At 38.6% G+C, this 22,849-nt stretch overlaps 1 protein-coding gene across 1 annotated transcript in view; it reads right to left on the minus strand.

Annotated features, from left to right (window-relative positions):
- CHD7 (chromodomain helicase DNA binding protein 7) overlaps positions 1 to 22,849 on the minus strand; it is a gene marked incomplete at its 5' end in the record, with an annotated part of 51,353 nt that overhangs the window by 22,783 nt on the left and 5,721 nt on the right. The window contains 10 exons of the mRNA XM_010160363.1: positions 2,289 to 2,544; positions 4,833 to 4,976; positions 6,432 to 6,608; positions 12,244 to 12,487; positions 12,965 to 13,086; positions 13,183 to 13,320; positions 14,244 to 14,327; positions 16,051 to 16,165; positions 17,563 to 17,618; positions 22,652 to 22,717. Coding sequence (XP_010158665.1) covers positions 2,289 to 2,544; positions 4,833 to 4,976; positions 6,432 to 6,608; positions 12,244 to 12,487; positions 12,965 to 13,086; positions 13,183 to 13,320; positions 14,244 to 14,327; positions 16,051 to 16,165; positions 17,563 to 17,618; positions 22,652 to 22,717 — 1,402 coding nt within the window. The remainder of the gene's footprint in view (positions 1 to 2,288; positions 2,545 to 4,832; positions 4,977 to 6,431; positions 6,609 to 12,243; positions 12,488 to 12,964; positions 13,087 to 13,182; positions 13,321 to 14,243; positions 14,328 to 16,050; positions 16,166 to 17,562; positions 17,619 to 22,651; positions 22,718 to 22,849) is intronic.

The raw sequence follows: 22,849 nt of genomic DNA on the forward strand, positions 1-22,849 counted from the left end.
TGTAAGTAGAGAGGCACTCCCCACTGCTGGCTCTTGGAGACAGAAAAAAAGGAATGATGTATAAATACTTGAGGGTGGTTGCTAAGTCCAGTTTTAAGAAAAATGACAGACAACGCTTTGCCCCACTTGGTTGGAGAATACACAAAATACAGTCATTCCCTCTGAAAGTCTACTCAAAGATAGTTTCAGCAGACCAGCATTCTCCCCTCCACAGAAGAGATCTATCAATCAAGAAACAAACAAAAAACCCACTTCACATTCAACACCTGCCATACTACTTCCATCACATAGCCTTCTATGACTCTTCACTGAAGGTTATCTGCAAGACTTGCTTGCATCTTTTATGCAAAAACAAAACACAGTGTTCTACTTGGATATGCAAATACACATGCAGTACTGCTTGCTCACAAAACCTGCAAACATGGAAGAAAACGAGGATGATTCAGAGGCACGTTCATAAAAGCAGTTACATCTCGAGAACTTGCTACTGCAACAAATCATTCATGGGGAGAACACTACGCAACGTTACTGCGGTTACTAGTACTGCAAGACCCCTCGGTACAGCTACAATAAACTTGTGCCACCACTCTCAGTACAACGATGTTAATTATCGATCAACAAAACAAAACTTCACGCTCAGACAACTACAGGACGAAAGAATATTTTCTCTCCAAGAACTACATAGGACATATTTGTTTAGATCCACTCTCCACACTAATAATAGTCAGGATTTATTTAGTTTTCCCTCCTATCAAATATGAAAGCTTGATCCAGCTGCTGTGTTGCGGCATGACACCAAGCAAGTCCACATGTTCAAAAGCCACAAAAACCTTATAAGGCAAAAGTAGTCAATAGGCAACCCCACCTCCCTTTATTAGGGTTAAGATACAGTCATCAAAGACTTGATGTTTTCTGTACAGCCACCTGGACTTCAGCCGCCTTTAACAGCCTTTAACAGACACAAGACTCACAAGATAAAACAAAAATCACTGCTGTAGGCCACACTCCAAGCACTACTCATGAGCCCTATTTGAGAAAACAAAGTAGCAGCAAACCATTAATTTTATTTCTTTTAGAAAACATGAAATTAGGAAAAATAATAGCAAGGTTAAAACTAGCTGAAAACCAAGAAATTAAAGAAGCACCAAGTTCAGAAGCTGAACACCCTGAACTATTTTCTGGTAAGCTCATTTATATAATGGCTTAACTTAAAACAAAGAACCAGCAAACAAAAAGACCCTCTACCAGAACCACAAAGGTACTTTACTGTATGGTCATCTGCAGAAACCGAGCAGCCCACCAGCATGGTTGGGTTGAAACCCTTTGCAGTAGTCCTCTATCAAGTCTTGGAATGATTGCTTGCGCATAAATATTATTACGTGTCATCTCACAAATCGTATTTCCCCCAGTTAAACAAAAAATGTCAAGAAAAAAAGAACCATAAGCGCTGCAATATGGCAGTCATACGATATACAACTGAAATCATATGGATCTTGAACTAAGCTGTCTTTCACTGTGAAGGTTATAACCAGCATTAAGCCAGCTGTAGCATAAATCACATACAGTGAGGAAGAGGAACTGGGAAACAAGAAACTAGTAAAATGCATCCCTGTGTAAAGGCTCGCGTTGCATCCTCAAAGAGACTTGATCTGACCAACACATACAGTTTAGCATACTTCAGCCAGCTATAGCTAGCTGGCTCATCATATAGCACCTGCCACAGATAATCCCGATCTAAAACCAACAGCATTGCACTGGAAGAGCATTTGTCATGAAGTCTAATGTGACATTCAAACAAATCTGAGTAGTTAAATTAAAAAAATAAAATGAACTGAAAACATGGGGCCATGAAAGCATGCCTGATCATCATTTCTTACCCCACAACTTTTATTCAGACATTTTAAGTTATTATCTCACATCTGCTGTCTATTTTCTTTCCCCAGAGCACTACCTATAGCTCAGGAGAAAAAATTGGGGAATTCATGCCAGCATCCAGCAACGTACATGATAACTGAAGCCTTGTTTGTCAGAAATAACAGAAAGGAAAACTTGATCATGCCAACACAAACTCTGTCAGGGCTGGAAAGCCTTGGAAAAAAGCAGTACAGCTGTCTTCCAAAGCAATGCTGTCCCGACTAGCTGATACCCACATCTAAGAGAACCTAAAAGTTTATCCCACTTTTCTACTTAAAATAAACAAACAAAAATACATACCAAAGTAGAATTTTTAATTTACCAAATTTCATGACAATCATTTTTCAAGTGAGAAGGAAAAAAAGGAGGCCTACCATTAATAAGGTATGGATGATTGCAGCATTTTCTTAGTTCCATCATAGTGTTTAACAGATTAGGTACATTTGCCTGACCTCCACCCTTGGAAAGAAATGTGAAATTCTTTTCAAGAATAGCCCGATAGTATTTCTTCTGTATATTTGTCAGCTCAACTTCAATGATGGTTTCCTCTTTGGGGGCCAGGTTCTTTTCTACATCCTCCTTGAGACGTCTCAGCATCATCGGCTTCAAAATAGCTTGGAGTTTTTGCACCTAGGAAACATGTATGTTTAATAAATAACTGAATTAAAATGGTAAGGCTTCAAACATTTATTTATTTATTTAAATTTTCTTAATTCTAAAATCCCTGTTTCCTATCTTGGATCACAACTAGAGAGAATTTGTAAAAATATCTTTCCTTAATGACCTAGAAACTGAGTTCTCCTTGTTAAATCAGTGAGATACACACTTCTGAAGTAATTTTGTGTGCATCGCTTCCATTTAGTGAATGTTATTAAGCAGACCTCACTTAGAACTGCCCTTCCAGACAAGGGTAGTCCTGCCCACCAGTCATGCAAAGCTAATCCTAAATAAGCACAGCTATATAAGCAAAACTGTCTGTAAGACTGAGCTTTGCTGTCAACTTCTGCTAAACACAGTGTTTAATGCTATTTGCTCCTTTCATGTATCTGCTTTTGATTTTTTTCTTATTTCCTTAGTTCTGATATCAACTGATGTAGTAAACTCTTCACATCTATCTCAAAATGAGAACATTTTATTTCTGTAAATTTTTCACACACTAGTAATTTTTAAGTATCTCCAGGTTTTGTAGCACATCTTTCAAGACATGTCCTAGATGCTGGGCAAAGCAGAAGGAACATCCACTTTCCTCAAAAAAAATTACAAAACCTTGACATAATTTAGCTAAAACCTCAAAAATATTCCATATAGAAAAAGCCCAGCATTTAGGTTGGTTTAGGTTTTCTCTCCAAGTACAAACCAGCTGCTCAGTGTTGAAGAGCTGATAATTTACCCTGAAACTGGTCACCATCTCCTGATGCAGAGCTGCACAGCAGAAACACAAACAAAAGACTTTTTTCTGAATTCACATTATCCCCTTATTAATAAAGCGACTTCAAGAGAAAGAAGATAAGTTAGTACAGAGGGGTGAACAAAAAATGCACAGAACAAGATTGCAAGGAATGGAGGAAAAAACCTAAGTCACTAGCACATAATCTCTCCCATCAGCTGATAGATAAATCAAATTCCACAACATCTAATGGTGTGTCAGCACAGAAGGCACCTCTTCCAAAAGTTGGCCCAAGCAAGCCAGGCTCCAATTCTGCTCATGGCACTATTTTAGTAGGATTTCTATCTATGGCTTCAAAAACTTCCACTTCTCTCCTGCTGATATTTTGAGCTGGCCAGACAAAAGCTATGCGGAGAGTTAGGATATATTAACTCCAGCTCACACACTCTATTAACAAGACTACATGGCTTCTGGATAAGAGCTGGCTCCCTTCCAATCAGGTCAGAGTCCAGCCTGACCGGCATGCAACTGCCTGCACAATCTGTGGAAACATATCCTATGATTCCCTCAGGACACGCTACGATTTTTCCAGGAGGTAAAGGGCTCGGGTGCGGGGGGTGGGAGGGGCGCAGGGAGAGCTGTTTTGTAATTTAGACTATTACTTATGAAAGAGTTCTTCTCAAAGTTAACAAAATGTAAGCACTCAAGAATTAGAAATACCAGAAATCGTATTTTCAGTCAAAACCAACATAAATTTGCACACAAGTGACATTAGATTACCATAGGGTGCAAACGGCCAAACTGAAGTGTCTAAATTAAGATGCCATTTGACTGTTACCAACTGACTTTTTAAAACATTTTCACACATGCAAGACAACATTTAAGCTTTACATATGATCCTCGGAAGATTTTACATCGAGCTGCATTGAGGGTCTTTCATTTTGCATCAATTTATGGATTTCTTTCAGGACAGCTTGAGAAAACTGTCTGTCAGTCAAAACAATCTCCCTCCATTTGGTTGCCTCTTGCTAAACCAGGTTTTAAGTATGTTCCTGTTTGCACAGAAATCATTGATACAACTCCCAGATATTAACTCCACAGAAGTTTTAGAGGACAGTCCCCCCCATTCTTGTACTGATGCTTAACAAAGAATTTCAAAAGGCAAGGTAATTCTCTTAGAGAGAACAAGCAGTTCTGTAAGTATTTTCACCCGGCATGTCTCACAAGTCACCCTATCCCCATTTTTAAACACCGTATTTTAACGGGGGGAAACTTCCCCCATTTCTGCACAGCCAATGACAAAGGATAAAAGAGAACAGCGAGAAGGCAGAAATGACTTGGTCAGAAGCAAAAAACTCAAAAAAAAAAAACCAAAACCAGACCAAAGAAAAAAGTATTAAACTACTGTGGACTTCCAAAATGTAAATAGGCATTACTTGTAAAAAAAAAAAAAAAGGTAATAAAGTTCAGAGATAATCAAACGGGTAAATTCACCATAACTAAATAGAAAAGTAAGTCTGCAGATGTTCACCTGTTCTTCAGTTTTCAGATCACCAAATTCTTGCATGAACGTGGTTTCTGATGGGAAGCGACCTGGTTCCAAGAAGTGAAGCAAGCTAAACAGCTCTTCCACTGTATTCTGCAAAGGGGTTCCAGTAAGCAGCACTTTGTGTTCCTGAAAGGTGAAGAAACAGTTGCCTAGGTATCCATCTAAATTAATTTTCAATGGAGAAATACATAAAATTATCTTTTCTTTTCCTTCCCTGTAGGTATCGCTCATCTTCCCCTCCCCTCCCCCAACTACTTACATCTAGCTCTTTTCAAGACATGTCTAAATAGTATTCTGGCCTTCCTTCAGAGATAGCCCAGAAAAATATTTCCCTGCTTAAGCACTTTCAGAAGTCCTCCAGATCAAAGAGATTTTACTGATCCACAACATCCCAGCCCTTTCCCAAATAAAATGAACTTTACACAGCAAAACAGCAACTGAATTTATCCCATCACTGCCAGGATAAATCCACCGATTTACTATACCTCCAGCAGATCTCAGTGCGTGAATCTCTCCAGGGCAGCTCTAAGTTTCTAACAGAGAGAACCTGAAGCAGAGCCCTACTTTCCATCTACACACAACAGCGCAGGAGACTGGCAGAAACAAGAGGAAGAGCTGCATATTCCTTCAGAGGAGGAGCCCAGAGAGGTTAAGCAACTAGCTCAAGGTCAAACATGAACTGAGTAACAGAGCAAGAAGTGAAGTGGTAAGTCCCATATCTACATCTATAGCCACACCTGTAAGCTCAGCTTTCCTCTAATAGCGGCCATAATAAGGAAAATAAGGTGTATGATTCATCTTTACAAACTTCTATTCGTTAAGCCTCAAGATTCCTTCAAGAAAAGTATTGTTTAACAAACAGGGAAAAGAAACAAAAAGTGACCTGTAAGTCACCAGTGCTTGTGTAAGATAATGCTTATGTCTCTTTATTCTTATCAGAAATAAGAGGTTTTGAGTTCCAGGTATTAACGTAGCATGACTGCATTCCTCTCGCATTTTAAAGACTCTTCTGACCAAAAAACAAAGCCTTTTAAATGGTAAACACCTTTAAAACCCACCTTTTTCTGCCTGCTTAATGAACGTATTTTGTGCACATAAAACGTATTTATGTAAGCATCAGAAACCAATTCATTTTTCCCTTCTTTAGCCAGTGGGAAAGAACCTCCTTATGGCCACACAAGAGATTAACATTTGAGCTGACACTAATGCAGAGCAGTTTAACTCTCACACCGGTACTTGGCCACCTGACCACATCACACCGTATCTATGTGAAGAAGAGACTATGGAGTAAAAGTCACATGAAAAGAGAAAGGAAATAACAAATTTATCTTGATTCTCTTAACAGAATCCACATAATTCTAGGTCTAAATCAATGAAGAGACTTAGGAAACATCAGCACTCGAAAATTCAAGGACTCATATGCCTCCCGGTATTTTAAAGATCTTCTCAGCGGCATTCCATCATTCTTTGCACTCGGTGCTTTTACTTGAAGAAAACATCTTACTTCACATTTTGATGAAACTGTACATCAGGAATAATAAAAATACAGAAGACACAAATATAAGGGATGTACACACTGACCAGGTCCATCATCTTGAGTCCCTCCAGAAGCTTACAGTTCCTGTTTTTCAGCCTGTGGGCCTCATCAATGACCACGCAACGCCATGGAATGTTACGCAGCTCCGGGCAGTCAGTCAAGATCATTTCAAATGTTGTGATAATGGCATGGAACTTGTAGGACCCCTTTATCACACGACCCTAAAAAGAACAACAAAACCAAAAATAAACTCACTGGCAAAGAAAGGACATACATTTGTTTCACCTTCAACACTCATTCTTTAAAAATGCAGAGTAACACAAGGGGCAAGATATTTTAAGTAAATAAAGTCATAGAATCATAGAATCACAGAATGGTTTGGGTTGGAAGGGACCTTAAAGATCATCTAGTTCCAACCCCCCTGCCATGGGCAGGGACACCTTCCACTAGACCAGGTTGCTCAAAGCCACATCCAGCCTGGCCTTGAAGACATCCAGGGATGGGGCATCCACAGCTTCTCTGGGCAACCTGTTCCAGTGCCTCACCACCCTCTCTGTGAAGAATTTCTTCCTGATTATTATTGCTGATTATTATTGCTGTCATTATTGCTGACTCAATGAGGGAATACCATTGCTTAAGTTTACTATTGGTTTCATGCTAGGTATGCTTTTAATCCTGTAAAACGGCTGACAGAATCACTGCATATTCATTACAAAGATGTTATACAAGTATTTCAGTTGTAACTCATACGGATTATATTAATGCCTTGAAGCATTATGTGTGCAATGTAGTGACAGGACAAGGGGTAACAGGTTTAGATTTAAAGCAGCTAGATTTAGATTGGATATCAGGAATAAAAACCAAACCACCCTGAATAAACTTTACACAAGATCATGAAATTAACATCTTTCTGACATTACGTTTCATTTCTTTCCATTGTTGTTCAAAGAAAAGCGTAACTTGGTAACTCCAGTGCCACTGGGCGTGCGCAGAAACACTGTCTCGCTAAGGACGGGCATCGCACAAGTTCAAGGCTGTTCTAGTTTTCAAAGCAGGACTATGTTGTGGTTTGTATATTCAATACATTTCAAACGAAACAGGTATCTTAGAGTAAGGTGACCATTTCTACTTTCAAACATGTACAAGTCTGAATCCTTTTACAAGTGACCGCATATAATCCTCTCCAAACTGTGGGGATCAGAACTGGCTACTGACTCAATAAAATGATTGGAAACCCGATATCCTGAACTCGGAATTAAATCTGCCTATGCACATCAAGAGTGTTTCAGAGAAGTAATGACCTGCCCAACAGTGCTTTCTCATGGCACAGCCCAGCAACATTTATCTTCTGAGCAAGAGAGTTGTTACCTAACAAGCAGCAGATGAAGATACTTAGCCAGCAAACTGAAATGCTGTAACCTCTTCATGAGCAAGATGTAACTGTGAAAATACTTGAATGCAGCCCAGGAGATTCTTTCCCAGCAGCAGAAAACACTTCCATGAGCAACCTCCTAACTGTATGGCAAGCAGTGCTCTTCAAAAATCATCGCTACATAAAACAGCACATCCAGGTGAAGCAAAAAACCCTAAGAAGGACCCTTGATTATACACTAGAGCTGCCTAGATCTCACTATAAAACGTGAGTAGTGGTCTTTCCACAAGAGCTGACGTTATTTGAAAGACAGTCAAATGCTGTACTGAAGAACACAGGAGTGAATCAAGCAGAAAGTTTCAAGAGCTCTCCAAGAGTTTTAGAAGGTGAATGACGTTGGTTGTTCAACAGTTTCAGGCTTCCAACACTTGGGGAAGTATGGGAAAGAACCCTAAGTAATCCTATTAATGTCACATTTGAGACAAACAAATACAGAAGCTACCAGGGAAGTGATCTATAGCACTGTCAGCTAGAAATCAATTTATGCTGTTTCGGTGTGACATCCAAATGAAGTTCCCTGATGTTGGAACCACAGAAATTTCATACCCGTTTATTCAGAGAAGTTCTTCCACTTGAGGAAATCAAACTTCCTAACTAGTAGCAGTTTCCTGTTCTGTTTGGGAAATCCTTCTGGCAGTATCTCAAGCAACAGAGGTAGCCACAAGGTACAACAATTGAGCATGAATACAAAAGTTGGGTTATGTTTCAGGTTATTAGCTCCTAGCAGAAACAAACTGAGATCAACTGTACGTGTATAAGAAGTACACTTCTAAATTGATGCACAATCCACCAATGGAAAGCATGAAAAATTATTATGGTCTTTTCCCACTAACCTCAGACTCCACTTCAAGGAACAACAGAAGAGATGCAAGAAATGTGCACATTAACCACTTCTAGCCAGAAGGCATCTGCAAAACTAAGTTGCAGCTGGTTTGTAAAATGCAATTTGACATCACCTTCTGTGAAATACAGAGTCCCTGTTGGTGAAATACTGCCTTGAACTGCTGCACGCTACCATTCTTTGCAGAAATCTGAGGTAATCCTATCCCGATAACATGTTCGTAGCTCAGTAGCTTCTGAGCAGGGAAGAAAACCATGCAGGCAAGAAAATACTCTTAAGCAAACACCCAACTGAGCCCAAAAGGAATGAATCAGGTAAGCCAGCAAAAGTCCTGAACATCAAAAGCGTAAGTTTGAGCTAAAAAACAACCCAGGACAAGATATTCCATTTCTACACATGATCCAAGTGCTTCCTCTTCTTCATCCTCAGGACACTGCAGAGTTTCCCTCACAAACAAGTCACTTCTTTTGCAGGGCTCTGTCAGTTTTATGTGGCATATACGGTTTTCCTGATCTTACAACAGAACTCTTTCTCAGAGGTCGAATGCTACAGAAAAACAACTGGTTTATTCGATATTCCGACCAGGGAAGGCCTCCAGAAGGACATTTCAGTTACGCTGCTCAAAAAGACTACAGCAGGCTTCCCTAGGTGACCCTCACAAGCAGTAAGGCAAGAAGAGATTTCAGGTGAATATCTCTGGTAGCGCGGGTCCTCAGCACTGAAGTCAAACCACTGCAGGACTGCATTCTGTGATCAACTACTCAAGGTTTCCAAAACAACTTGACTCTGGCTACTGGTATTGATTCTGAAGATGACACTACTGCTGATGGGGTAGATCCTTCTCATGCATGCTGCCTCGTATTACTGTCCTTCAAAGCCACTCTGACTTCCCCAACGTTCAGTTGTCTTTGAGAAACAGCTCAGCTTGAAAGGCCTCTTTTCATGTTAAGACCTAAAAAGGCAAAGATGCCGACTGTCTGGGTTGATGTGTTTGGCAAGGGGACTAGAAAGTATACTGCCAAAGCCTTCCATCTTTCTCGTCCTTCTCATCCCCATCGTATGCCCAGTGATGGTACTTTAGAGGATGCCAGACTGAACACTACACAGGTATTGTCAGAACATGAAGAGATTTTTTTTCTCCCCCCGTAATTCAGCTTCTACCATGTGTTTTACCTGTAACACGGTCTTACAATGAATGAAACACAGAAGGTAATTTCCTGACACATCTAAGCTGTCTGCCACCAAAAGGAGACATTCACTCCATTTCTTCTTTATCCCCAAACATGGCAATTCTTCTCTTAAGCCAGTTCAGGAAGCAAAGCTAGCAGAACATGATTCATTTTTCTGTGCCATGAGCGCTTTGTCATTACTTGCTATGGGGTCAAATGACTGCCACAGTCATTGCAAGAGGCAAGTTAAGAATATGGCAACAGTGGGGAACAAAACTTTCTGCAGCATCTCTGCTTTTGATCCTTTTAGTTGCGTTCAGATCAGCAAAATGATATTGTGAAATAATACTAAGAATCTGCACAGTTAAGTGGGATTTGTCTCATGACATTTCCTCAGGTTTCATGGTATATATAACTGCTGCACCCTATGGAGAAGAACACGCCAAGAACAAGCACCGCTTAAATAACAAACATGATTCCCAAACATGGGAAACACTTCAGTACAGACAATATGTATATAAACACAAATTTTTAAATTTGATACAAAATATCTGTCTCCGGTAAGAAATAATTTTAAAACCAGAAAGAGTACAAATCTATTCTAGTTCATTTGTGCATTATCCATCTAGGTGAAGAAGCTAAATGGGATTATGATAAGGAATATAAGCCATTAGACCCCAGTGTAGCAACTGTTCTTCAAATCAATCTTCTTTAACAACAGCATGTATGATTTTGATTTGAAAGTTTCTTTGACAAATTGCTGAGAAAATGGTAATTTTCTAGGCCAAAAAGATGTAACTTCTACCTACTATAAATGCAGCAGAAAAGCACATAGTAATGTCAGTACGTGATTCTATTTCTGTTTGCCCTAATGGCATGTCAGGTTGTGCCACAGTCGTCACCTCTAAAACAGTTTTTACTCTGTTCTTTCCCAGTAAAAGCGTGTTTTCCATCTCACAACCCCCATCATAGCTTTGTTCTAACAACTCCACAGTTTTTCAACACTCTTTTGAGGACAGGAAGTAGGAACTAGGCAGAAGTAGACTACCCACCACATTAATGAGATAAAGAAGAATGCTGTAATTTTTCCTCTCTTTATTAAAGATGTCTTTCCTCCTACACACCTGCACTACACCGGCCCTTTTAACCACAGTCTCACAGCATGAACTCATGTTTAACTGGTTATGTTTCATGACACAAAAGGACCTGTATTTGTCTTACAGCTTTCCTCGAACCAAGCTCTCCGTACTATAAGAATCATCTCTATTTCTTGTCCTAAATTGAGCCATATATTTAACTATTCTGAGTATTGTTAGCTTGGATCCAATTTATTAAGTAATACAGCTTACTCTGTAACCATGAACTGTCTTAATCATTTACCACTCTCCCCATCTTTGTGTCATTTGAAAACTTCCTCAGTAATGATTTTATGTTTTCTTTCAGGTCATTGATAAAAGTGTTACATAGCTCATGGACATGAACCAATCCCTGAAGAACTACGCTGGAAATGCAAATCATTTCTCATTTACAATTACATCAAGAAATATCAGTTAGCCAGTTTTAAATCCACCTAATGCGTGCCACATTGATTTTATATCATTCTAGTTTATTAATCAAAATATCCAGTGGCATAAAATCAAGTGCTTTACAGAAAATCTAAATACATGAATTCACCACTATCATGTCTTTAAGCTCAGCTGGAAATAATACTGCACGACACATGAAATCAGGTTGGGCTTGCGCTCTTTTTTTTTCTCTTAAGTGAGGAGGATTACGTTGTTTCGCAATAGCATCGGATGTATGCACATTATTTTCCCCCGTCCTGCTTACTTGCTCCGAGCAAAGCCACGCATGTAAGCGTAGAGATCTGTTGCTCTTTATAGCTTCAGTTTTCCAAATAATTTTCTGTTTCTAACCCCAATCTTTTCCATACTTGCTTTCCTTCTCTCGTAGTAACTAGTCAACACAAGTGCAGCAACACAGATTCAAAAAATATCAGACTTATAAAATCTGATAAAGAAGCACTGACAAGTATAATTTCTGCAAGCTGGTCTTTTCCTGGAATGGCAGGCAAAGATTGATTTTTAAGCTTAGTTCCAATTAGAGCAGTTTTTCCATTAAGAATCTTTTCTGCCAGCTCTCCTCAGGAACACGAAATAATAAAATCCTTGCATGAAACAATGAAACCCTGAACAAGAGTTGCACCATCTCAGTAACCCTTGGTCCCTCCTCTATTTCCAGCTCATCTCTTGGCTCCTATTAAAAAGCACTCTCTCTATTAATATATATGCCGTCATTATTAGCTAAAACCTACTATTATCAGTACTAAAAACCTAATCGATGCTTAGATTAATTAACAACAGTAAAGCATATACAAAAAAGAGAAGAAAAAGAAAATAGTGAAGAGCTTTTACCTGTGGATCTTTGAAATACATTTCATACAACTGAATGGTCCGCCGGCTTGCTTGACTCCCATGATACACAACCACATTCAACTCTGTCCAGGTGCGGAACTCCCTTTCCCAGTTGGGAATTGTGGACAACGGTGCAATAACCAAGAAAGGACCATGGATTCCTTTCAAATATATCTCATAGAGAAACGTAATGGACTGGATAGTCTTTCCCAACCCCATTTCATCTGCTAAAATGCAGTTTCGTCTAAAAACAATAAGAACAGTCTGAATGATTTATGCCCGACTTAGAACATAACAAAAAAGTAAGGAGCTAAATTGAGTAAAGCAGACGTTTCTAGAATGGCAAGTTTACAATGAAAGACATCATAATCTTTCTGCATTTTAAATAAATGTGATGATTTGTGATGCAATATGAATGGATATATCCATCTGATGGACCTCTCGAGTTCACATGGGGGAGGAAGGGGCAGCAGGGATGTACAGGAACACACACACACCTACAAAAGCATTTGCCACAAGAATCCAAAATACTCAACGTTTTATGTAACATTACGTTATTTACACAAAATTAATTTGTATACAACTCCTGCAGCAAAAAGTTGAGGCATGTAAATAATTCTAAAACCTCGCTTTAGAAGATTACTTTCAAAGGTTACTGTTTCAAATAAACTATAAAAGCTTTTCCAAAGCAGGATTCAGCAGTAAGCAGTATTTTACGTACGTGTTGTACCAATTGAAAAGAAGCCAGTTTACTCCCTCCAACTGGTATTCCCTGAGTTTGTTATTGTTTTTATACTCCCTGGAACTCTCCGATTTCTTCCAGTCATCGGCAGGAGGTCGCTCCTGTTTCAAATACAGCAAATCCCATTAGTGGTTTCCGAAAGACCACATTACTTTACTATTTCCAAATAAAATCCTCTATACGGAGCCAATTCTTACCACACGCTCCATTTCTGGCTCCCTAGACATCAGTTTCTCAAATTCTTCGATCTTAGCTTGGTCGATGTCTTGCTTGAGCTCCCAAGTGCTGTCTTCATACGGAAGCGAACACCATTTCACCAGATAATGTGTTACAGGCTTTGATAAGACAAAAATAAGATTACACTATAAATTAGAAAGAAGTGTCACCATTTTTACAGGAGATCTGCAGGCTGGATACAATTCTAAAAGCTTTACCAGACCTCAATGTCTGAATCGACTAAAAGGATAAGCAAACAGCAGGCTGACACCTTGACAACCTAACGAAGTAAGATTAGAGCCCAGGGAATGCAGGCTTACCACCAAAATGAGCACAACACTACACCTGATGTCACTACACTTAGGCTAAAATTTAGAAGTAAACCAGTACTTGTTCTCCATCTGTCACAATTTCTGTGCTTTACCACATATTAACACAGTCAACTGTTATTTTCTTATCAGTGTCATCAGAAACTTCCCAGCAGGAAACCCAACTACCACCATTCACCGACAGAGCAATATGGAAACACCAAGAGTCAGTGAAGTTTTCTATTCTCCCAGGACCAGAAAGGAGTCTCCTGGAAGATAAAGTGATCTCGTTCTGCAGAACAAGTCACTAAAAAGTAAGAAACGGTGAATTCAAGGACTCTTCTGCATCAGATAGTCTATTACGACATTTAACTAAGGCTCCTGCAATCTTCATTTAAATTCTGAATTACCCACATGGACATCCTATTTCTACAGGATTGAGTAGCACCTTAGATCTACATACCAGAGGTTGTTTTGGTTGGGTTTCTCTTTTTTTTTTTTTTTTTTTGTTTGTGGCATTTTTTTATTATAGGTAACTTATAAGTAGTTTGGAATTCTCACTTAAACCCCTTTATTTTAGGGAAACTGCCATATTAGGCAACACTTTCTCAAATACGTTCCTATTTTCGACACATACATGCCATGGTAGTTTCTGAAGTGTTTAATATATGCATTTATTGTTTAGAAATGTGAAATGTCTGTAAGGCTACAAGCACAGAAAAAGTTTTGTTTACCTCTCCATTATCATCTGTGCTACGTGAAAAATCCATGATTCGATCAACTTCCACATAATCTGGATTAAAAAGCTCATCATCAATCTGTTCAAGGAGAGAGGCAAAAAAAAAATAAGAGATATCTCTATTATCCCTTCCTGAGAGGAAAAATGATTATATATTTCACCAGGCAGTAATATTTTGGGTCACGGTGACACAGAATTTATATTTGGCAAACTTCAACATGTTAATTGAAATGCTACAATTCAGCAAGATCATTCCCCGTGAGGGAATCAGACTTCTCAGACTTTGTTAACTGGGCCTCTTAATTACTGTGTGAAACCTTTTACTGTGAGAGAATGTTTAAGAATATTTTAAATGAAGTGTGAAATTACAATTCACTAATGAGCAATCGAAAAGGCTTATGGCATGCAATGCATTTAGCATTCTTCAAAACTACAGCTTGCAATAAAGAAATTAGAGCCTTGTACACTAAGTGCCTTTGGATTATTTTAACTATAGGAATTGTCCAACTGCTTTATAAGCAAGATTCAAAGATTATTATTTCAAAAACAGAGAAAAAATGCTGCATGCATACACAGTTTCTCCAAAACCCACAATTAGTTATGTTTTTATGCCTTCAACAACTTCGGAGATTCTCTTGCACGCTGAAGTGCTGTGTTTCATTTCATACTTTTAAGATTTCCTCCAATAGAAAAGGCAGACAAAAGGACTACAAACTATGTAAATTTTGATAGCTTTTTCTAAAAAAAGAACAAATTCCAAGTACTCACAATAACCTGTGACCCACCTTGGAAACAGATTTTTAAAAAAAAAGGGGAAAAAAAAACCAACCCAAAACCCACACCACTTCAAAAAAAGCCATTCCAGGCATCTTCACTGAGAACAGATGTTAAATTTTACAATGCTGCTGCTTAATGGTATGATATACTGTACAGACTGTTATTCCAAATTTTCATGTATTTATTAGCTTCGCAAAAAATATATTGGAAGTCTTGAAAGTCAATTTAACCTAGTTCCATTAGTATTGTATGATGCAGCAAATACTTTATAGTTGCCACCCTATTTTATAATCATCTCAAAGCATCTCTGGATGCTCCGACACAGTGTTCCTAGATATTCCATACTCTTCTAGAAAACCAACACATTGATTCCTCCTCTCCCAAACTCCTGTAAATTTTATCAGAATATGCCAATCGGCTGCACTTCAGGAGAAACCCACAGTGACCTTGTGCAAGTTTTCAGTTGGCCACGGGTTCCATTTAGCTTGAACTACATAGCAAAAAAGAGAATAAATGCAGTAGCACATGAACCTGTATTTTTCTCAAAAGACAGCACTTCACTGAAAAGTAAGCTTTCAGAGACACAAATCAGCAGATCTGGTCTTTTATTGACAGGACCCCTGCCACACTACTGCCTATGGCTGTAAGTGAAATTAAATTGATGATAAAAAGTTTAGAATCCCTAGTGAGCAGCAGTCCATAACACAGAAAAATGTGGTGCATTTTTCTGACATAATCAGCTCCCGAGAAGAGAGGCCTGGTACTGATTCACTAAGAGCCACGCTTACAATGCAAACAACTAACTCCTCGCCTTAAGAAAAACAAAAATCATAGTAAAAAGTACCAAGTCAGGACAGATCACTTGAGTTTCATAAACTTGCAAGACTTGTATCAAGCACGGTTATACTTTATACCAGGATAAATATATATCACACAGTTGTTCAAAATTTTCTAACTGGACACAGAACAAGATATCTTAAGAATAATCCTCAAACATCCAGAAAAAAGAAACAAACAAATCTTACTTCTGAAAGGAATTTGTTCTGGCCCTGTTTTGCCTTAAACCGCTTAATCTTCTGCTGAATTCTCTTGTCTTTGTCCAGCTCTTCCACAGATGCCCACTGACAATGAAGGTAAGAGCTAGAAGATGAAACAGAAACATCTTAATCAAAACTATGCTTCCACTGCATACCCCTACATATCCCGTGAGTATAGCTGATCATTCCAGCACACTGTAGTGTCACACTTGGAAAACCGGACACTAATCGTCATCTTCACACAAGTTGCTAACAAATCGTCTTTACTGGAAGTAATTATACTTACTAATGGAGAAACCTGTCAGTAAATAAAACAAACTCACACTCAAAATTTACGTACATACCCCATACATTCAGTGTTTGCACAAAGGCAAGATGATTTCTACTAGGCATAGTTAAAACGGAATTACTATGCAAGACATTTATCATAAATGTCACAACTTGACATTATATTCTAGCAAGGAGGAAGGTTTTTATAAGTTAATAAAAATACACCAACACCTCAAATATTAACATGCCATGTACTGTTTTCTGTGAGACCAGTGTTGTAATAAAAGTCACGAGTCAACTGATGTTTTAACACTGACAGAAAGAAAAGAAAAACCTGTGTAAACGCAGTTCCACAGTAGTAATTAATCTTAAAAAACACTCCACACAGTAAGGAAAAGCATCTCTGTCAAAATGACTAGTCCCACTTTATAAATCTAGAGTCTGTCAAAAGTTATATTGCTAAGTAGCCTAGGATACAAACAGTTAGCACAAAAATTACGTGCCAACGTAACAAAACTAAACAAAGCGTAATTAAGCTATTAAACATCACGCGACAATCAAGGTAGTGCAAAGGGTACAAAGGTGGCAGCATATTTAAAGTGAAGTAAACTATCTGCAGTTTGCTGCAAGAAACTCACTTTAAGTGAATTTCTGTTTATCAGATGGAAAATTTGCTAAAATTAGACAAGATATGCTATTTTTCTAAAAGAAACATGAGTTTATCCGGCTGTGAAGTATCTTATTTTGAATACTGCTTGCACTGCAGTTTCAGATCCCAGAAGTGAAACAGCACGCTGCTCTCACCAGCATTCCATCCCTCTTACGGAGGGGGAAGCTACCTTGCTGGAATAGTGGAAGACAGTGCGTTCGTTATCCTGGTCATTTTGAAGTTTCAGTGGTTTGCAGGCACATTACTCTACGGCTGCAGTTAGATCTACAAAGGTGTGTGCTCATGAATCTGCATATGTAACAAGCCTTAAAGGTTTTAATATCAGAGCAATTTTATCTATGGATTTAAATTTGGAGAGGACAAATTAAGACGACCCAATCGAACCCACCGCTACCAATGCAAGGCCCTTCCCTGTTAATTTGCCACTGTTTTGGATTAAACATTAGAAACGTTTAAAGTTGGATAATAACAGTTATATCACCTAAGAAACCAAATTTTTAAAAACTATTTTGAAATTATGTGAACTTAAAGACAGCAACCAAACCTGTAACTTCACTTACAAGTTTTTGTACTTTACATAGAATTCCTCTACTTCTACCTCCTCTCCGTTCTCCATCTGTAAGAAAAGAATTGTTGAAATGTGAATTAAACCACTGAACAGCCCAATTCAGTTAACGACTAAAGCTAACTGGAGTACAGAATACGGTCCCCAGGTAGAGAGGCAAGTGGAGGGGCAGGAAAGCGTTCGTGGGGGGAGGACATGGGCGAGGAGTTTCCTCCAGCAGCTTACCCAAGTACATACTGCACTGCTTACTACAACTTCCAAGACATGAATCATTTTGAACTCCTCCCTAACCACATGCAGCTTCATTCACAACCTCACCCCAAACCTGGCTTTCTGCCAAACCCACAGTGTTAAGTAGAAGCCAAGTGTACCATTTTCTCAGGCAGCAGCCAATTAGCAACTGCACTCCTGAATGCCATATGTATTATTTTTGGCTGGCTCATGGCAACTTTACATTGTGGGTTTTGTAATGTTTTAAAAAAGAGTTTTAAAGGGGGTTTATTCCTCCATATAGTTAATAACTCCAAACAAGAAGCCATATAAAACTAAACCTTATACCTCTGCTAGAATTTTAGTGCATCAGTGTTCATGGCTTTAGTTTTACTCAATGGTGCAATTAAATTCACTCAGGCAAGATGTCTCACATACAGAGCAGCCAAATTAAATTAACACCCAAAAACTATATTTAAAGCAAGGTTAAAGTTGTGATATAAACCAGCAAAACCAAGGGCATTCAGTGCTAAGGGTTGAGACTACCCTTAACTCATCCCTAGTGCCAAAGTATTGCATAACATATGGCATGTAATACTTTGTTGAATTAATCCTGAACCCAGCCATAGGACAAACTAAGGACAGTGCACCAGGCACACGCTCAGAATTCAGTTTGTGTCACAACATTCACCGTTTGTGTTTACTGATGAACTTTGGAACAATTTTAAATAGAAGAGGGGTTTTCTTTGGTTTACATATTTCATCAGGGACAACAACATCTGCAATAAATACTATACGTAATACTAAACAGACAAAACGACCTCTGGGTAAGTCAACATCCTCCATCTTTTTTCTAGATATATATTAAAAAAAGAAAAATAAAACAATATATATAAAAAAGAGACAACTCTAAAGCTAGAGGATGAATTGTCATCTTCCAAATTCTCTCTCAAAAGTTGCTAGCCAGAATTACTTCCACAGCAGTGCAACTAAAGAACAGTGGCCGCTGCACTGAACTCTCATTCTAGCACAGTAAAGTTAATGCATTCCTAATCCCTGATTTGCACAGCGTTCCTTTTCTCTTCCACACTAGCAAGGGATTTTATCATTTCAGCGTTTCTGTCAACTCCTAGTACAGTCTGTCTGTGTCCCTTTCTAGAGAAGAAAGGCCAGCTTCCACCCAGTTCTCCCTGAAGAAACGGAAGAAGCTAAAATATTCCTGGTGCTACTTCTTGACCTCCTTGAATGCTCGGTTGAAGATGATAAACAATCCCCTAACTCTAAACACAGGGAAGCAGCTTTTCCGCCACTTACAAAGATACTGTCAAAGAAAGGAATTTGAAGACCATCAAGAATTTTTTTTTTTTTTTTTAAAGAAAAAGATTTAAAAGGAAGTACTTCTCAAGAAGATATTTTAGAGTTCCGGTCAAAACTGTATTAAAAAAAGAAGTATTAAAAAATAGAGTTCCCTTTATCTGAATCTATTTGCTACTCTGAGGCAAAGTTGATCTTTTAAGAAGTCATCCCTAATTTTTAGACACTAACTTTTATTTTTTGAAATGCATTATGGCCAAGCCTTTGATCAGTTTTGAATCAGAATCCTTTGAGATCCATCAATCTTACGGTGACAACATGGTTAAACACCTTTATATAAAGGTTTCATGTTACCCAGTTTAACTCCCCTCAGCAGCATTGCAGTCAAGTCTATTTTCTGTCAACTGCCAACTTAATAACAATAATTTACAATGTAAAACTTGATAAATCCTGTAACTCTCGCAGATTAAAATGTACTTTTGTGTTATCTAATAGGTTAACAACTGGTCTATGTTATTACATGTTCTATGAGCACGCATCAAAGATTCACTTAAATAAGAAATATTAAGGGGGGGGAAAAAAAATTCTTTTAAAAATCTTACTCTGGCATTCATTCTTATGGCCCCCCCCAAAAAAAAAAAAAAATCTGATCAAGTAACAATCACCAGCACTCAAGTAGGGTTTAACACCACATCAGTTTAGGATATATTTGTTGGAAGCTTATGCCTTCGATGTCACTGCGCAATCCCCACTACACATACGTTTACATTAACCAGATAAAGCAGGGGGACAGAAAGTTTATGCAAAATTCTCCCAAAACTGATTAGGCAGACATCCTAAAATAGCGCACGGCAGACTTGGGCAACGCAGAATGCTTCGAATTATCATTGCCCAGGTGTGACCAGAACCCACAATCTCATCTACAGTCTCTGCAGATAAATGAAGAAATAAATGATTCCTTCCTTCAAGCAAATACTTTAGAGCACACCATCTTGCACGGCCATTGCCACTGCAGTGAATACCTGCAAATGCAAAACTTATCTGAGCAAGCCGCTTGGGTGTAGAGACAAATAAAAGCTTCAATAAAAATCACACATACACACAAAAAACCCACCCAAAAGCCACACGTCAAAAATCCCCAGAAATATCAACCGCTGAAAAAAATAGCGGAGAGAAGACATTAGTAACAGACACAAAGTAACAGACAAAACCCCATCACCCCAACTGATACACAGCACTAGATTGTCAGCTAATCAGGTTATAGCAGAGATACAGGCATTTGTACTCAGTTCAATTAGATCTAATTCTCACCCTGTACTGGTGGGCGAGAAGAGAAATTCAGACGCGTAACATGCAGGTATCATGTCCTACAGACCCCACACCTTTCCATGAGATGTGCCGTCTGCACTGAATGGCGTAGCTAGGTCTAGCCATTCCTTTCCAAAGTTAAGGAGCAGAAATTCAAAGGGGACTGAAGCTGGCCAAGAAAATAATTAGAAAAACGAAAAATTTCCACATACAAACTGAAGACGTCAGGGCCGTGATGGTTTGAAAAGAGAGTGAAATGTGTACTTAACACTTTCTGCAAGAGGGAAGAGTATCCAACCGAATTCAAAAATTCCATGTTAAGAGCAACAGGGAAAAACATTGTCTTTTATGCTTCCAGCATGAGCTGCAATAATTTCTACCTTTTATTCTCCACATTTCAAAAGTGGTTGCAAGTACAGTGCTGTATCGTACCTGGTGACTCCAAAACTGGAGTCAGGCTGGTTTTGAGACAAGCAGTATAATGTTATGGTAAGAAGACTGCCCCAAAAGCATATTCATTACCCAATGTCCTTTACTTGAACGCAACATCTTTGTTACAACCTAATCCACTGAAAGGTTTCCTAGTGAAGCCTTTCCTCATGTTTATTTTATGCACCGGTCCTGATCGCAGCAATTTCACTTTGATTAGTAATCTAACAACCAGGGTTTTGATGACGTTAGTAGGAGTGTAAAAGACCTTTAATAAAAGCACAGTTGGAGACTTCAGATGTTAAATATTAACATCCTGAAATCCACCTCTTTTTTTCTTTTTTTCTGGATTTTTTTTTTTTTTTGAGAGGAGGATTGGGGAGAAGAGCAGGGAAAGAAGAGACACCCCTCAAACCTGAAAATACAATCCATAAAAAACATTAAAGAAAGAGCTCAAAATAGAGCTTGCCTCCAGCAGAGCTTGCAATCAAAGACATGTAGGCAGCAGACCAACCACTTCCCACAAACTGCAGCAAAATACACACTCCCCATGAGTAATCACACCTTTGTTTGCAGGGGAGAGGAAGAAGAGAAGAATAATTGGTGAAAAACAGCTTCCAATGTAAAGACATTTATGAAAAGACCACATTCTCCTCTCCTGCCTAGTAGACCATCAGAACAACTAATTACTGAGTTGATATTACATGAAGTTTATCCAAAAAATAAGCCTGTGGTTTGAAATACAAAATATAGCTCTAGACTTCAAAACAAGCCCTAGAGGTTTCGTGCTGTGAAAGCTGCAGAAACAGGTCAAATACAATCACAGCCAGTCATGACATTGCATGAATTTAGGTTTACCAAGCTGCTAATGATGTTATTACAATAGTAATGAAATTAACACAACACCCTCCCCAAACAACCAAACAAAAACAATCAAAAAACCCCACCACAATACTAAAAAAAAGAAACGAACAAAAAAACCCACATGAATAAAGGCAACTTTCCCTCCTCCAATGTGAAAATTAACACTTTGAGGAAAAGAAACATGTCTGGTTAACTAATGTCAAAATGAGTACAGCATCTTTCTTAACCAGACGGTTCTGTGCCCAATTGCAGTACAAGTCAGAGAACCAGCTACACAAGAGAGCCTGCAAAACATAACCATGTCCTTTTTGGAACAAGCTCTTTTCTACTTCCTACTCAGAGTTCAATAGTTTAGAAGTGCAAAGGCCAATCAAGTTGTGAAGCAGATTAGAAGAATCCGTAAGCAAAATAAGACCATAACTAGCAACCAGGGCAGAATTAAGAGAACCACACTCAACTAAAGAGAGTGGTTCCTTGTCACTGTGCTAAGATGGTGAATATAAACGTAAGATTTTTGATCGCATGTGAAGTTGTTTTAGCTGCTAAACACAACGACTATCAAAAGATGCAAAAATTATGAGCAAGGATTTCTGTTTACTAGAATAGTCAGAAACTTAGGAGGCAGGAAGGTTCTCACACTCCTCGAACTCCCATGAAACATCACTCTGAAGAGAAGAGCACCATAGATTTCACCCAGGTATGTATATTTGCAAAAATCAAAATTCTCACCCGAGAAAAAAACCCAAACCCTACCAAACAAGTAATCAGTTTTGTGCACGTCTATCCAAAAAGCCTGTCAAATACCATCAAAAGACACTTTCAGGAAACCTCCTCTATTCAATAAAAGAGATTTTGATTTTGGAATATTCGAGGTATCTGGAGAAATTAATAGGAGCTTCAGCAGAAATATGTTTAGCCTGTTTGAAAATATGGGGGTAAGGGGTTTTCTTTTGATTTACCTTTTTCTTGACTGAGCGGCTACTCATGATTTTCTCCACAACAGGGCCTTCAGCATCAGCAGATTCCTACATCACAAATTACAAACAGGAGTTACAAGAGTGCATCTTCGTTACTAGAAGACTTCCTTCACTAGAAAAACTTAAAATATTTTTCCCCCAGGCATGAGAACTGACAGGATTCAGAAAGATTTAATACCA

Source organism: Eurypyga helias, unplaced genomic scaffold (assembly GCF_000690775.1).
Source record: "Eurypyga helias isolate BGI_N326 unplaced genomic scaffold, ASM69077v1 scaffold25951, whole genome shotgun sequence".
Taxonomy (NCBI): Eukaryota; Metazoa; Chordata; class Aves; order Eurypygiformes; family Eurypygidae; genus Eurypyga; species Eurypyga helias.